Raw genomic sequence first — 15297 nt, 5'->3', positions numbered from 1 at the left:
TGCGCGCCTGTTATTTCCACCAGTTTCTAAAATTAAATCGCAGTTACTCGCCTCGAGGTATCACCTTCGTTAATCGATGTTCTTGAACGTTTAATAAGAAAGACAAGAACGATTTTTTCTATGAGATATGTATATATATAAATATACATGTTCGTGAAAAATTTAGGACGGATTGTTATATTTGTTAAATCGTTGATAAAAATTAGATAACCATTGAAATTATATCACAAATAAAAGATATTTGTTTATGTATAAATATAAAAATAATTATCCTCGATTATTTCTTCGTAAATTTCAAATCCAAAAACAAATTCAATGGGGCGATATTTCGCGAACATCAACGAACGTTTAATCACTTTTTCTTTAAATAAATACGGGAGGAAGGGGATGAAAAATTACGATTTTACGAATGTACTAATAAAAGAATAAATAAATTTCCAGGGAATATGGAACTTGATAAACTGTGAAAGTAGAATAGCGGAAGCGACGACGTGGAAAAAACGAGAGAAAAGGAACGATTGTATCTTCCTTATCGTGGTCGAATAAATTTTCTTTCTCGCGTAAAGTATTTAATGAAGCAGTGATTCGAAATAATAATTATCTGAAGCTAAAATTTTAATCAGTATAATAAACCGAGAAAAATAAAGAGAATAATTTAATTTAAATGCGTAATTTAAAAAAAAAAAATTTGAAAAAAATCCTCTATCTTTTTTACGTTGCTTTCGAAAATTTAAAGCAAAGTTTCGAGAATATCCTGAACACTATTAAGACGATTCTCGACATCGAGTTTGTGAAGTCACTCGACTTTGATAGTAACTTGAACCAGACCCTACACAATGGGAAAGGAACAACTTCCGTGCTTTTGGACAGAAAAGCGGGAGTATGCGAAAATAGAAGATATATTGCATTGTGTTTGGAAACATTCGAAAGTTTATGTGCTTTCTTGTCACTGGTATCTCACGGTTAAAAAAAGATTTCTTTTCTTGTCAAGAATAATATTATCTCGAAGTTTGAATTTCTCGAGTGTTTAAAATAAATTCAATTTAGAAAAAATAGCGAATAATAAATTTAATGAGCTATTTTTTAGCTTGATATTATTTTCCAATTATTAACATTATTTTGGTTATCGGATCTTACATGAAGAAATTATTGAGAATCCCATTTGTAAAAGATACAAGTGAAAAATACGATGAATTATTAAATTAACAAAATTAAATTATTAAAATTAATTTAGAGGAATGAAAAACAAAAAACATAAGAAAGAAATTTAACATAAAATAAAATAAGAAATAATCACAATATGGAAAATACATCATATATAATACAAACATTATACAAATTTAAACTTATAAACTATGGTTATCATGATTCATTGCTTTTTTTCTCATCCAAGTAGTACTTAGACACATGATCTAGATAATAGATGCGAAAAAAGTTAAAATATAGAAAAGAAATAAATGCGACTCACCATTAAATGTGAAGAATGTTACTAATATTTGATACTCCTATGTTCTTATCAATAATCCTTATGTGAAGCCCACATCATGTAGCAAAATGTAGAAATTAAAACATCTAAAATAAAAAAACATAATTTAAAATATATTATGAATTATTTAAATAAGAAGATTTTTTTTTTTTAGAATACTAATAAGGATTAAAATTTTAATAGATTATAATAGATCATAGTAAAAGTTGAGATTTTAAAATATAAAAATTTGAAATTTTAAAATTCTAATAATTTGATAAAAGAATAAAAATTAAAATAAAATGAAAAATGATTACTTTTCACATAAAAAATGACAACTTTATTCTCTGAAGAAAGAAACTGATTCAAGTAGTATTTTTTTTTTTGTTTAAATATTTATTTTCCAATATTAAAAAAAAAAAAACTTTTATCACAGCTATATCATAATCGGATGAATAAACACGGATTTTAATTTCTTTCGAAAAATTAAAGAAATTATTACGAAACAAATATTGACTCTATGCATTGTACAAGATCACAAAAATAAAACTGTATTGTAAAAAGAGAAAGAAAAGAAATGAAATATTCTTTTGGAAATTTTCCTTTTTATCTCTTTTATCAAGCATTTGTTTATAAAATTACTTATAATTATAACTTATAAAACTTATAAATTATAAAATTTTGTTTAATATTCGGAAATGTTTATGCATTCTACAAATTTGTACAATTAATTTTAAAATATTATTGTATTGTAATTATTCATTATTAAAATTTATATTTTAATAAGTTATTTCGTGTACAATAAATATTTGGAATTGCTTGCAATAAATAAAAATCGTATAAGTCAATATGTAATATGCAATATGAAATAAAAATAATACATAATATAATTAAATTAGAAGAATCTAAAACATAAACTTACTGTTTGTAGATAAACAATGACACAATAACAACTTTTCATCCGTGCATAACGTAGATGAGATATACACAATGACGAAATATATCATATTTGCGAATAAAATGAGCCAAATTCTGACCACTCACGAATAAACACAATACTTGCGAATAAACATTTATAAATATATAGTACATAATCGGAAATAAAATATATATATTTTAAACGCACAAAAAAAATCGTATACAACTTTAAATTATATAGAAAATGGAACGCGCGTCTCTTCGACACGTCTAAACGATACAACAGTTCAACCATAACTGGCTGTAATTTGTCCCCATTCGATAACAATCGCTCAGTGGGCAAAGTCGAAAATCGCAAATAAATGTATCGATAAATATCGGTAAATAATTGTTTGTAAGATTCAAAGGAATATTTTAAAATATAAAATAATTATATGTTATAACTTTAATATTCTATTAATATTTTATTAATTTCATAATTTATTGAGGTAAAATATAATAATTTATAATATAATATATTAAATTTATTGATATTAAAAAACTGTCTATTAATAATAATATATAATAATTGTTAGTAATATCATTTATTACACTTATTAATTTTAAAAGTAATTTATATTTTTTTAATTTTAAAATTTATCATTTTAGGAATATTTTTATACATAATACAGAATATTATAGCTATTAATTTAATTTATATAAATAGATATTTTTATTTTATTTCATTAATTGTATATTAATATATATATAATATATATTAATATAAATATTATTAATTATTAATTGTAATAATAATAATATATAATTAATATTATATATATATATATATATATATATATATATATATATATACAATGTTATTTATATTATATACATAACTGATTATTTTCTGAAAATTTGAGTATAACTTGATTTTAATAAAATACTTTCACTTTTCATATATATGAAAGTCACAAACGTTTTTTACTACTATATTATATATTATATATTATTTCTTATATATAGATTTTCGATTATTAACCAAAATATCAGAATCAAATATTGTTTTTGGGTAAAAAATTTTACAAACCTGTAAATGTAAAAGAAACCTAAACTGAAGTAAAAAGAATAATAAGAGAAGAATAGAAATAAAATAAGAATTGATCTTTAGCGCCATTTTTTTAGTACTAAACATGTCTTTTTAAAAAGATGGCGTTAATTTTTACTTTAGAAAAATATTTTCTATATTCAAAAAATGGCTTTGATTGAGTCTTATCTCTATCTTTTTTCTATTATTTTTTATTTTTTTCTTTATATTTCATTTGCAATACTTTAGAGATAATGTTGATTTTAATATTTTTACTCTATTTCTGTCCTTTTTTTATTATTTGCTTTTTTGTCTTAGCATGTGATCATAGACTATGGGATTAAATACATTCTCATTATTTTTTTTTTTTTGAAATTATAATATGTCTTAATTTTTAACATAACATGATAAAATCCACTTTAAAATATATCTTTAGAGTAACGACTTCTCAAAATATATTGTATACAATGTATATTAATATTATAACGCCAGTGTTTTGACAGCGGTGGGAAACGAATGATTATTTGTAATTTTATATTGAAATTTAATTTTAATTATAATTATTATTAATATTGTAATTTTATTGTGAGTTGAATTTATAACATTGAAAATGACATTAGTAAAATTCTGTGCTTTCAAGATATACATAGACAAAAAATACATTGAATGTAAAATATTATGTTTGAACAAGGTTTGTTTATATCTGCATCTCTTTTATATTAATATCTTATAGATTTTTTAATATTTCATTATAAATTATAAAATTTTTCTATTTATTGCCATAATCTATGATTTTTTTATCCTAAAATTTAAAATTATTTTGTAAACAATTTTTAATGTAAACAATTTTTTACTTTTAAGATAGAATGTTTCTTATTATTTTTTACTTAAAAAAATGTCGCATAAAAAGATAATAGATGATACTATATATATTTTTAATATAAAAAAAAGAAAATATATATGGATTAAAATAAAATAGAGTGAAACGTTTCAGAGCGCCAACATGAAATGACGCCGCTATTACCAACGCACGTGCAATATGATGTCGTATAAAAAGCAGTGTAAATTATCTAAATTGTTCAATGATTAATCAATGGAAATATTATTAACAATGCTAATTAATATTCAAAAGTGAATATTCGACAATAAAAACTTTAATTCAGTTGTGAATGAAATTAATGCATATTGTATATTGTATACATTCGAGATACTACTGTATACGGAAGCAAATAAGATTTGTAATTGTTAAAGATTTTGAAAAATAATGGAGTGTTTAGTGGCAAACGTAGATAACATGCGATTTGATATTGAAATTGCTCTTGATGAACAATATGGAGCACTTCCTTTACCTTTTACTGGAATGGACAGTACGTGATAATTTTTGCATATTCAATTTGACTAGGTTATGTTATAAAATATAAAAATAATTAAAAAATTAAAATGTAAAATAGCAAATAATTTTTAAATAAAAGTCATTTTATTATATTGACGATCTTTTTGAAGATATTTTATATTTTTTAATAATTTAAATTTGAAATTAAATTAACATTAATTTATTCATTACTAACATTACAAACTAAAATCTGAATATTGTTTCATCATTTGCAGAATCTACTGCTGCAGTATGTCAATTTTATCCAAGAGGTACTTGTGTTAAAGGAGCTTCTTGTCCATTTAGGCATGTAAGAGGAGATCGTACAATTGTATGTAAACATTGGTTAAGAGGTCTTTGTAAAAAAGGTGATCAATGTGAATTTTTACATGAATATGATATGACAAAAATGCCAGAATGTTATTTCTATTCTAGATTTAGTAAGTATATGTATATAATATGATATTTATTATTATTTTAAGAATATATCTATATTTTTATAAATATTCTTCTCTTTTTTAATATTTCTTATTTGTGATATTACTAAGTTTTCCCAGTATAGGTATGTTAAAATGAGTTATGAATTATTAGATGCTTGTCACAATAAAGAATGTCCATTCCTACATATTGACCCAGAAACTAAAGTCAGAGATTGTCCCTGGTATGACCGTGGATTTTGTAGACATGGACCATTATGCAGACATCGACATGTTCGTCGTGTTTTATGCATGGCATATTTAGCTGGATTTTGTCCTGAAGGTCCAAATTGTAAATTTATGCAGTAAGTTGACCATCAGTTAAATATTAAAAAGTAATTATTATGATAATACATAAATTTAAATTTTTATATTTTTAGTCCAAGATTTGAATTACCAGCAGTACAAGATATGCAACCTAAAGAAGGTAAAAAAGTAATGATCACTTGTCATTTTTGTGGAGAAGGTGGTCATAAAGCAATTTATTGTAATAAAATGCCACCTGATGTACGTGAAGCTCAAGTTAGACAAGAGATAGAAGGTAATTCTCATGCTACACATCACATGAATATCCATAATGGACCTCCACCAAGAGGGCCCCAAAAGCCACTTGAAGAAGTCACTTGTTATAAATGTGGAACTAAAGGTCATTATGCCAATAAATGTCCAAAAGGTCATTTAGCATTTTTGAGTCATGCTGGAGGTAGTGGAAGTGGTACTCAAAATCAAAATTACCGTAGGTGATTTCATTTATTTTATTTATATAAAATCAATATTGTGATTCTATTTTAATTTAGTATAATCATTCATCTGTAAAAATTTCTATATCATATAGTAAAATAAGTTTAATATAATTACTTTCATATTGATTCATGATACCAGCATCTCTGAATGAAATAAAATAACTGTTTATAAGAATTTTGTACTTTACATAAAAAAAAATTTAACTAAATTAAAGGATATTTTGGGTTAAAATATCAAAGTACATACTATAACAAATTTAATTTATTGTTTAAACAATTAAACATGTTCCTAAATAGTTATTATTACATCCTGTAAATATATTTAAAGGATACTTGCTAAATTATTAAATATGCTATTTCTATGAGCGCATCGATTTTCGACGTAGAATGTTATAAAAAGATATATTTGTTTACTAATTTATTTAGTTTGTGACATTGAATGGGAAGACGTACTTCGCTATTTGTATATGAAGTGGCATTGTAAGATTATTAATTTTTTAAATCTTGTTCGCTAAAATAACAATATTTTTTACGTGATTATTATTAGAAATATTGATTTTCTTTATTATTGAATGTGCATTTAGTATTTAAAACATAAATAATTCTCTTATTTTAAATATTATTATTTTTTTATATTCGTCGAAATACGTCGCATCTAAACACTGTAAGTTATTGAAAAAAAGTGCAAAATCATTAGAATATTGAATGTCACTTTTTATATGCAAACAAGCAAGTGTGGTTTAATTGGAAAAAAGAACTATTTGCATAAAAATTGTTTTTATCATGTTGTATTATAATCAATAACTTCAACATAGTTAGCAGGAAAAAGTCCATAAGTACCATCAGGACCAAGACCTTGCCACCATCCTTCATCAATAGCATCTATGTGTGTAATAATATCTCCAGGATCAAATGTAATTTCCGTATCATCAGCTGCTTGATAATCATATAAAGCTCTTGCTTTCATTCCTTCATTATTTGGATCAAAATATAAGTACTGACCATCCATTTGACTGTACAACTCATTTTCAGTAACTACTTCTTTTGTCATTGATGATTGTTGAGATTCTTCTAGTTCTGACAATTTTGATTCTTGAACTTGATTCGGAGGTGGAGATGTATTTGAAACAGTAGTAGTTACTATACTATCAACATTATGTGTTTTATTCTTTACTATTTTCACTTCTTCCTGTACTTTAGTATGAGATACATCCTTTTGTTGACTTTCTTCAATTGCTTTTTTAGCTGCTTCTACATGACTATTTTTCGGTATATATTGTTGCTGTATTGGAGAAGACTTCATTTGACCAGCTGCTGAATTCTGTTCAAAAACAGCTCGTGCATTTATTGTTCTTTGTGCTATTAATTGTTGCGTTTCTTTGCTTCTCTGTCGTCGCAATTCTTCACTTCGTGATCTATGATCATCATCAACATCATTGCTATAATGTTGACTTGCAGCTAATTGATTACGTAAATTATTCGCCTCTTCGGCACGTTGTTCTGCCAATTTTTGTCGCGCTATTGAATTTTCCTTGGCAGTGACCTATAAATATTCAAATAACACATAAATATTAAATATTGAATAAACAAAATAAAGTGTACTTACTTTTTGTTCTCTGAGCAATGTTTCTTTTTCTTCTCTAGTTCTAATTTCTTCTTCAAGCCGTTGTCGTTCTTTTTCACATTTAATACGTTCTTGCTCTAATCTTTTCTTCTCCTCCATTTCCTCTCTTTGCCAGAATTGGTCACGTTCTGTTGCATTTATTTCTTGTTCAGGAATTACTCTGCAATATACATTCTCTTTAAATTAAAAATTCTAAAATTCTTGTAATTAATATAGTAAAAATATATACCTGCGATATGTAGTTCCTACTGGACCTGTGTTACCTTCATTTTCTCCACGTGGTTCATTAAATTTATATGCTGAAGCCGTTGCTCTAGCAAGTTTTTCCATAATAGAATCTACTTCAACATCATCTTCAGAACGAGCAGTAATTGTTATATGTGCACCTTTTAATAATTTTTCTATATCTCTAATATGGTTTGCACAGGTACCCTTTCTAACAATTGGTGCTCCTTCTCCTTGCTAAAACATGGTTCATTTTATTATATACGTATAATACAGTAAAAACAATCTTTTATATAAAAATTTTTACCCAATTTATTAAAAGACATTTTGGTAAGCTTGTTTTAGTGTCTATTACACGACAAAAGGCATACATGATATGACTACTATTTAAAGAATCAATCATTTCTTCTAGACCTCCATTTCCAGAACCAACCACTTTTAAATTGTTAGTTTGTCCTTCATATCCAAACAAAGCCCTATAAATATATCTTATTATTATATTTTAATAAAAATTTGCATATTTACCATTTTATTTCTTTTTTTAATTAATAATAAAACTATATATAAATAGCTAATAAAACATAATAGATATTTTTTATTTAATTCAATATTATGATCATTTGTTTTATTATTAAAAATATAAATTACGTCTATTATTTATATCGATCGAAATAAAAACATAGATCAAATATAATTTGTTTTGTAAATCTCTGAAGATTTAATTGAACATTTATAAATTTTTAAGTTTTATACATATAGTCATACCGACTTTAGACACTAGACAAGACGATAAAATATAACATAAAAGAAAGCCTACCAATTAGTAGACGATTTATCGTCGACTACACTGTGCCAGGCAGCCACCAAAGCGTCTTTATTTTTTGTTAAATTAATTGACATCTTTCTCGTTTAATTCATAAAAAATCAACCATAACAACAAATCCAATAAAATTGCTACTGACAAATTTATGTCACAGATGCATCTTCACGTTTTGCCTTTTTGATAAATGTCAACGCCCTTCTGTTACCAACCGTAAAACAATGATCTTATCTATCAAATAACACGTTTAAATAGATAAAAAATTAAATGAACTTCTATTTAAATCACGAATAAGTACAAGTTTTGACATATACTAAAACATATTTTAACAAAACTTTATTGATGAAATTCTTCAAGACTGTTCTACAAAGAACGATTAAATATGCATAATGCACTAATGGAAATATCCAATCAGTAAAAATAACACTAGCAAATAAGAAGCAAGATACAGTTGAAATATTTTATATATAATTGAATTATTAAATTTATTTTATTTCTTATTTAAAAAATTATTTCTAAATAAATAAAAATTAAAATAAACAAATAAAACATTTATAATTCAACAATATTGACAAGATATTAAAGTCAATGTTTAACGATACAAATCTGAACTACAACGTGTGTAGTGATATTTTCAAATAAATTGTCATAATAGCAATTTTGTGCCGGTAATCGGAATCAATATAATTTTTAGTTTAAATAATTATTAAACTGTATAATATAAATTATATAATTATTTTCATTATGTTTATAAAATAAAAAAATAAAAAGTCTGAATAAAATTTTTAAGTTTGTTAAGTATGGTAAGTTTATCAGTTTCGATTTGGCAAGTTAACCCTTTTTTTTTCTCATAATAAAATAATTTTATTTATAGTTGTTTTATTCGTTCTTCAAATCCTTGATCGGAAAGGATGTAGTTGTAGAATTAAAAAACGATTTAAGGTAAGACCAGTAAAAACATTTTTTCATTATTTAATAAAATCATTTAATAAAATTTTTTTTATTTAGTATTTGTGGCACTTTGCACTCAGTAGATCAATATCTGAATATAAAATTAACTGATATAAGTGTAACTGATCCAGATAAATATCCTCACATGGTTCGTAATAAGTTTTAATCTTTCTAATGATTCTCTTAATAGAAATGAAAATTATAATAAGAAATAAAAATATAATAATTTTCAGTTATCTGTAAAAAATTGTTTTATTCGAGGATCGGTAGTACGTTATGTACAATTACCAGGAGATGAAGTGGATACTCAGCTACTACAGGATGCTGCACGCAAGGAAGCAGCAGTTCAAGCAAGATAATTTATATTATTATTAGATATAAAAATATCTCAGATTTATTTTTTACTATTGAAATCAGGAATTATATACAATGAACATACAAACTATGAATTTGTACATCTATAAGTATATAAATTGAGTTTATTATTAAAATATTAATTTCTAATTATAAGAATTCTTAAAATTATTCCTTATTATATGTATTGCATATAGAAAAAAAAAACAATTATTGCTATTCATAAAAGCAATAAATTTTATAAAAAAAAAATGTTATATAAATAATAAAACAAATATTATTTTAAGAGATAAAGAAATGAATATTTAAATGAATATATAGAAAATCAAATTATAATGTTATGCATTTAAGCTTTTGTCCAATCTACTAATGATTTATCATACCAAATGTATTTACCCTTTATATTTGTATCTTCTGGTAGTAATGCACAAAAAACAGGAGCCTCAGCACCTTGATCAGGTGTTAAAGTACCTCGATGACTAGTCATATCAGTGTCTACATAACCAGGATGTACAGCATTTACTACTAGACCTTGTCTAGAATCTGAGTTGAATATTCTTTGATGAACTCTAGCTAAAGCAGATACTCCCACTTTACTTACAACATAAGCAGAATTTGCCCACCCTTTTTCTAAATGTGTATTTGTCTTTGCAGCTCTAAAAATGTAATTAAAAACTAAAATATATTTTAGCATTATATTAAAATATTATATTAAAATATAATTAATTATATTAAATTATAAATTAATATATATTTGTAATAATTTAACATACTCGACAAATTCATGCATAATATTGTCTAATTCTTCCTCTGTGAGATTTGGATTTAAAAATCTATTTCTTAGCGTTTCACTAGGAATTAATGATAAGTGACCAGAAGAACTTGATACATGTACTACACGTGCATGTGGTTTTAATAATGGATAAAGTTTGCTACATACTTTTCTTAAACCAAAATAATTTGTTTTTAATGTTTCTGCAGCTTGTATGGAAAAAGGTTCTTTAGCATCCATCTAATTATTTAATAAAACATATATAACAGTATTTTTTAAAAAAGAAAAATAAATTATTAAATTAGGCTATAATTACTTTAAATGCAATAGCAGCATTGTTAACTAATACGTCAAGTCCTTTATATGTTTGTTCTAAATAATTATAAAAAGTAGAAATGCTATTATCATCAGTAATATCAAGCTGATGAAATTTGGGTTTTAAACCTTGTTTTTCAAGTTGTTTAATCGCATTCAATCCTCGATTGACATCACGAGCTGTTAAATATACAACTCCATCAAATTGTTTGCAAAGTTGTTTTACGATAGCAAAACCAATGCCTTTATTTCCACCAGTTACCTAAATATTTCATAAATTATATGTATACGATATTTGAATAATTTAAGTAAAATTATATAATAATCATGACAATGATTAATATAACACAATGACAAATAGTAATCAATACCGATAAAACTAATAAACAATATATAATATTCTTATACATATAGTTTATATTATACTTACAACAGCTACACGTGTCATGTTGAATATTTTAATACGATTTTTTATTATTAATGACTAATCAAGAGAGAATTAAATAGAATATTCTGGCAATATTATATTTCAATAGATCGAATTACTGAATATAGTATAGTAAGACATATCGATATATATATATATATATATGTGTATATATATATATGTGTGTATATTCTTAATTATAATCTACATTCTTAAATATAAAAATATAAATATATATATTATATTTAAAGAAATTAGAAATGTTTGTTATCAACTTTTTTTTTTTTTAATATTAATTTTAATATAACATTATAATCACAATTTCAATATATAAATATGACAAAAAGATATATGCATACATTTTTTTTCAGATACAATTCAATAATTACAATTGAATTATAAATCAACATTAAATATATAATTACAAATCAATATTAAATATAATATAATTTATTATAAAATTATAAATAAAATTATTTTTATTTATTAAGTTACTACTTCTAATGTAGCAATTCTATATTGTCTTGTTTGAATGTTTCTAATAAGAACAAAAGAATGTTTTTTATTAATTAGCTCAATCAGGGCATTTAATGTAGTATATCCTAAACCTATACCTTTTGCTTTTGTAAAAGAAAAGTCACCTATTGTTATATAACCCATAATTTCCCTATCACAAGAATTTCGTACACTAGTACAATCTGGAAGATATAATTGCGACATTTTTTGAAATTGTTTGCATATAGCTGCACGACTTATTTCCAGTAATTTTTTAGATTTATCTTCATAATTAAAACTTTCAACTTCTTTGTTTAACATTTTGCTTAATTTATTAATTACTGTTTTTTTATGGCGTACTCTTTGCTTTTTTAATCGTTTTAAAAATGCCAAATGATTCTTTCGTAACTTTTTCCGAAAAGTTTCATTTGGATCAATATTTAATTTTTCGATAGGACCTGACCAATTTCTATTATTTTTAAATTTTTCTATATCTTCATTAGTTGGCATACATATTAAAGCAAATCTTTTGGGGCATCCTTTCTTTACAATATATACTTTAACGCGAATTAAACAATTTTTATTTTCAAACGCATTTTGCATAGTAAGATTTGATGTATGATTGTTTAATATTTTATGTTTTCTTTTGTTATCTTCTGAACTTAAACTATCTTGTAGAAAGTTTAATAATTTACGATTTCTTAATACAAAAAAATCTTCTGTAGCTGCCCATTCTTTCATTAAAATTTTCCATTCACAAAAAAAGGGACTAGAAATTCCAAACTTAATAAAGTTTACACGTCTATTTGGTGGATAATGAAAATATTTTTCTTTTAATTCTAATTTAGTATTTAATGCTTCTCTTGCATATGCTGGTGTATCTGGATCATTAATATTTGAACATTTCATGTTTTCATATTCAAATGCTATAGAATTTGATTCTCTTAATGCACCAACTCTTACACAACGAAATATGCAAGCAAGCCAAAATGGCATAGCCCAATTAGATGGAAGAATAATATCTATACTAGAATTTAAACCTAGAATAATATATTTGAATAATATATATTCAATCATCATTGATAAAATAGATGCATTGTTAATATTTACCTGTATTACCAATCCCAGGTTTTTGAATTAATAATATAGGTATTTTTGCCATGACTTCTTCATTAAAGTATTTATCATTATTTAATCCTGGTACTAAACATTGGCTTCTTAGTTTGTTAATTGCACTTGTTGTTATATATGTTTTACTAACTTTCTCTCTTATTTTTTGCTCCCAAAGTGGACTAGAATTTGCTTCTGCAATAGGCATTGATATTATTTCAATTGTTTTTACTTCTCTTTGAGGCTTGGTTCTTTTAATAGGTAAATAGAATCTTGGATCTAGAACTGTAAAACCAAGAACAATATTTGGTGGTAATTGACTAGGTGATTGTAATGTTTTTAGCATTTGCCATAATTGTTTTTGAATTTTTAAAGATTCAATATTTTCTTGATTGTAATATTCAATATGCCATGATTTATTATTATAATTCTGACTTTCACAATTCATTTGATTATCATCAAATTGCATTTTATCTGATTTTAAATGAAATATTTTATCGAAATTTGGCAAATGAAAAGCATTGGTTAAAACATTAATAGTTGATGGTCCATAAAAACGAAATCGATTAAAAACATTTTTATGAATAATCATTTTACAATTTGTTTCATTAATATACAAAGAACATTCTGGAGCTTGATTGTTTGAATTAAAAATAAAATTTTCGTCGCTTGATTTAAATCCAAAACTAAGAATAATTTCTGTAATAAAATCATTTAGAAAAGATGGATGTACCCAAATCCATATAGTTCTTAGATCAGAATGACTTGGTCTCCATAAAAAATATACATAACCAATTGGAAATTGAGGATAGCCATTTTTTTTATAAAACATTACAGTTCCTTCTCGAGTACCTGTAATAAAAATTTTTGCAGCAAATGTTAATTCCAATGGATTGCAATGGCTTTTTAATGTTTCTTTTAAAATTTCTTCAAGACCATTAATTTCCACACATGTATAATATGAAATATCTTGCATCAAACAATGTTTCGCTATAGCACGATAATTAGCTTTGAAACATTTATCGTTCGCATAATTTGCAATTTTGTAGCCCCATTTTTCTATCATATGAAAACGTTTTGCATGCCAAATATGAGTCTCCAACCAAATTTTACTTCTTTGTCTTCGTTTATATTCCGCTAATAAATTACGTGGTCGCCTACGATATCTACGTGATGGTCTTTTAATTTTTGGCGGCAATCCAGATTTCGTCATTTGATTTAAATGTGCTTCCTGTAATCTGCGCGGTAAACGTTTAACATTATGTGACATAACACGCCTGCGCATATACACGGGCAATTTTTGAAATACAAGTTTCGTTTGTTGAGGATTCTCTGTAAATATATTAATAATAATTTATATATTAATTAATAATAATACTAATTAATATTAATTTCTTACATAAGTGACATAAATTTATAAAAGTTTGTTAAAAAAATTATAGTTTATTAAATTAATTTGATATATTGCTTAAAGTACCTATAGAATAAGTCATTGCAGCAATTTCACTAGCTCTTGCAGAAACAAGTTTCATAATATGAATTTCATTTGGTAATTTTTGTGATCCACCCAAGAATTCGTCAAATTGTCTTGTTTCCGCCATTTTTTTTTATAGATGTTTAAATTTGTTTACGTTAACCTGATATTCTTCAAAGTATTATTTAATAAGTTATTTACAAATTAATATATCTTAAATTAATATATTATTAATTCTATTATTTATCCTAATGATATATATATATATAATAAATGTAGAAATAATTTTTTAATATACAAGTTATACTTGTATATTGTATATTTCTTAATATTATTCCAATTCTTCATAAGATACACGTGTTGAGATTTACTTTCTTAAAACATGGTTAAAAAATACTAATTTAACATAGAAAGGTCGATGGATTTTGAAATAGTCAAAAATATTTAAAGCATTTGCCTATAGGGGGCATTTTTCAAGTCAATAAGAATTGGACTTAAAGGAAATAAAATCGTAATAATTATTTATCAAAGTGTGTACTCAACATGCGTTGACTGTGTTACATTTGAAGCGTTCACTAACCAATAAGAGGAAGGTTAAGCTCAACGGTACATCAAACATCAAGACTTTCATTGGCTCAACGAATTCATACGTACGAACAATATCTAAAAGCAGTGGAAATCGAATACTAT

General features: G+C 24.5%; 5 protein-coding genes across 9 annotated transcripts in view; 2 read left to right on the top strand and 3 right to left on the bottom strand.

Moving 5' to 3' along the window:
- Clp (cleavage and polyadenylation specificity factor subunit 4) overlaps positions 1 to 6296 on the top strand; it is a 53741-nt gene extending 47445 nt beyond the window's left edge. For 2 of the 4 annotated variants that reach the window (XM_086913802.1, XM_086913804.1), the window contains exons 2-5: positions 4444 to 4816; positions 5058 to 5261; positions 5413 to 5602; positions 5678 to 6296. In XM_086913802.1, coding sequence (XP_086769928.1) covers positions 4714 to 4816; positions 5058 to 5261; positions 5413 to 5602; positions 5678 to 6041 — 861 coding nt within the window. In that variant the 5' untranslated portion in view covers positions 4444 to 4713 and the 3' untranslated portion in view covers positions 6042 to 6296. Of the gene's footprint in view, positions 1 to 3433; positions 4141 to 4443; positions 4817 to 5057; positions 5262 to 5412; positions 5603 to 5677 lie in introns of those variants that run through there. The other 2 variants (XM_086913803.1, XM_086913801.1) reach the window with 2 other exon arrangements.
- Positions 6285 to 9109, bottom strand: Abp1 (Actin binding protein 1). Its single transcript, XM_003698269.4, has 5 exons — positions 8707 to 9109; positions 8197 to 8365; positions 7894 to 8126; positions 7647 to 7824; positions 6285 to 7583 (listed from the first exon to the last, which is right to left on the bottom strand). Exons 1-5 carry the CDS (start codon positions 8787 to 8789, stop codon positions 6822 to 6824), a joined length of 1425 nt encoding a protein of 474 aa, XP_003698317.2. The 5' UTR covers positions 8790 to 9109; the 3' UTR covers positions 6285 to 6821.
- LOC100863915 (U6 snRNA-associated Sm-like protein LSm2) lies at positions 9055 to 10312 on the top strand. Its single transcript, XM_003698268.4, has 4 exons — positions 9055 to 9512; positions 9584 to 9651; positions 9718 to 9808; positions 9894 to 10312. Exons 1-4 carry the CDS (start codon positions 9510 to 9512, stop codon positions 10017 to 10019), a joined length of 288 nt encoding a protein of 95 aa, XP_003698316.1. The 5' UTR covers positions 9055 to 9509; the 3' UTR covers positions 10020 to 10312.
- On the bottom strand, positions 10020 to 11729 carry LOC100863789 (carbonyl reductase [NADPH] 1). Its single transcript, XM_012493115.3, has 4 exons — positions 11532 to 11729; positions 11103 to 11363; positions 10788 to 11026; positions 10020 to 10670 (listed from the first exon to the last, which is right to left on the bottom strand). Exons 1-4 carry the CDS (start codon positions 11547 to 11549, stop codon positions 10361 to 10363), a joined length of 828 nt encoding a protein of 275 aa, XP_012348569.1. The 5' UTR covers positions 11550 to 11729; the 3' UTR covers positions 10020 to 10360.
- A 62-nt stretch (positions 11730 to 11791) lies between these two features.
- On the bottom strand, positions 11792 to 15207 carry Pop1 (POP1 ribonuclease P/MRP subunit). 2 transcript variants are annotated; one of them, XM_086913798.1, is made up of 4 exons: positions 14611 to 15207; positions 14070 to 14465; positions 13134 to 13985; positions 11792 to 13063 (listed from the first exon to the last, which is right to left on the bottom strand). In XM_086913798.1, the coding sequence occupies exons 1-4, from the start codon at positions 14732 to 14734 to the stop codon at positions 12015 to 12017; spliced, it is 2421 nt and encodes an 806-aa protein (XP_086769924.1). In that variant the 5' UTR covers positions 14735 to 15207; the 3' UTR covers positions 11792 to 12014. The 2 variants fall into 2 exon arrangements, with proteins under 2 accessions (XP_086769924.1, XP_003698300.1); XM_003698252.4 differs by having other exon boundaries at positions 13134 to 14465.
- Positions 15208 to 15297: the final 90 nt, after the last annotated feature.

The sequence above is a fragment of the Apis florea genome, unplaced genomic scaffold, assembly GCF_048593485.1.
Source record: "Apis florea isolate Af1SG1 unplaced genomic scaffold, ASM4859348v1 contig_3515_pilon, whole genome shotgun sequence".
Lineage (NCBI taxonomy): Eukaryota > Metazoa > Arthropoda > Insecta > Hymenoptera > Apidae > Apis > Apis florea.
Note: the sequence above shows the minus strand (reverse complement) of the source record. Positions and strands in the feature narration are given on the sequence as shown.

What these genes read in the sequence shown, in the direction of transcription:
- Abp1 (XM_003698269.4), bottom strand. Translation starts at nt 8,789, where the DNA reads ATGTCAATTAATTTAACAAAAAATAAAGACGCTTTGGTGGCTGCCTGG. An exon ending in AATGTCTTTTAATAAATTGG is followed by an intron (nt 8,127 to 8,196) that starts GTAAAAATTTTT and finishes ACCATGTTTTAG; the next exon opens with CAAGGAGAAGGAGCACCAAT. An exon ending in GTAGGAACTACATATCGCAG is followed by an intron (nt 7,825 to 7,893) that starts GTATATATTTTT and finishes TGTATATTGCAG; the next exon opens with AGTAATTCCTGAACAAGAAA.
- Pop1 (XM_003698252.4), bottom strand. Translation starts at nt 14,734, where the DNA reads ATGGCGGAAACAAGACAATTTGACGAATTCTTGGGTGGATCACAAAAA. An exon ending in TGCAATGACTTATTCTATAG is followed by an intron (nt 14,466 to 14,610) that starts GTACTTTAAGCA and finishes ATATATTTACAG; the next exon opens with AGAATCCTCAACAAACGAAA. An exon ending in ACCTGGGATTGGTAATACAG is followed by an intron (nt 13,064 to 13,133) that starts GTAAATATTAAC and finishes ATATTATTCTAG; the next exon opens with GTTTAAATTCTAGTATAGAT.
- LOC100863789 (XM_012493115.3), bottom strand. An exon ending in ATGCTGCTATTGCATTTAAA is followed by an intron (nt 11,027 to 11,102) that starts GTAATTATAGCC and finishes TTAAATAATTAG; the next exon opens with ATGGATGCTAAAGAACCTTT. An exon ending in ATTATGCATGAATTTGTCGA is followed by an intron (nt 10,671 to 10,787) that starts GTATGTTAAATT and finishes TTACATTTTTAG; the next exon opens with AGCTGCAAAGACAAATACAC.
- LOC100863915 (XM_003698268.4), top strand. An exon ending in GAATTAAAAAACGATTTAAG is followed by an intron (nt 9,652 to 9,717) that starts GTAAGACCAGTA and finishes TTTTTTATTTAG; the next exon opens with TATTTGTGGCACTTTGCACT. An exon ending in CAGATAAATATCCTCACATG is followed by an intron (nt 9,809 to 9,893) that starts GTTCGTAATAAG and finishes AATAATTTTCAG; the next exon opens with TTATCTGTAAAAAATTGTTT.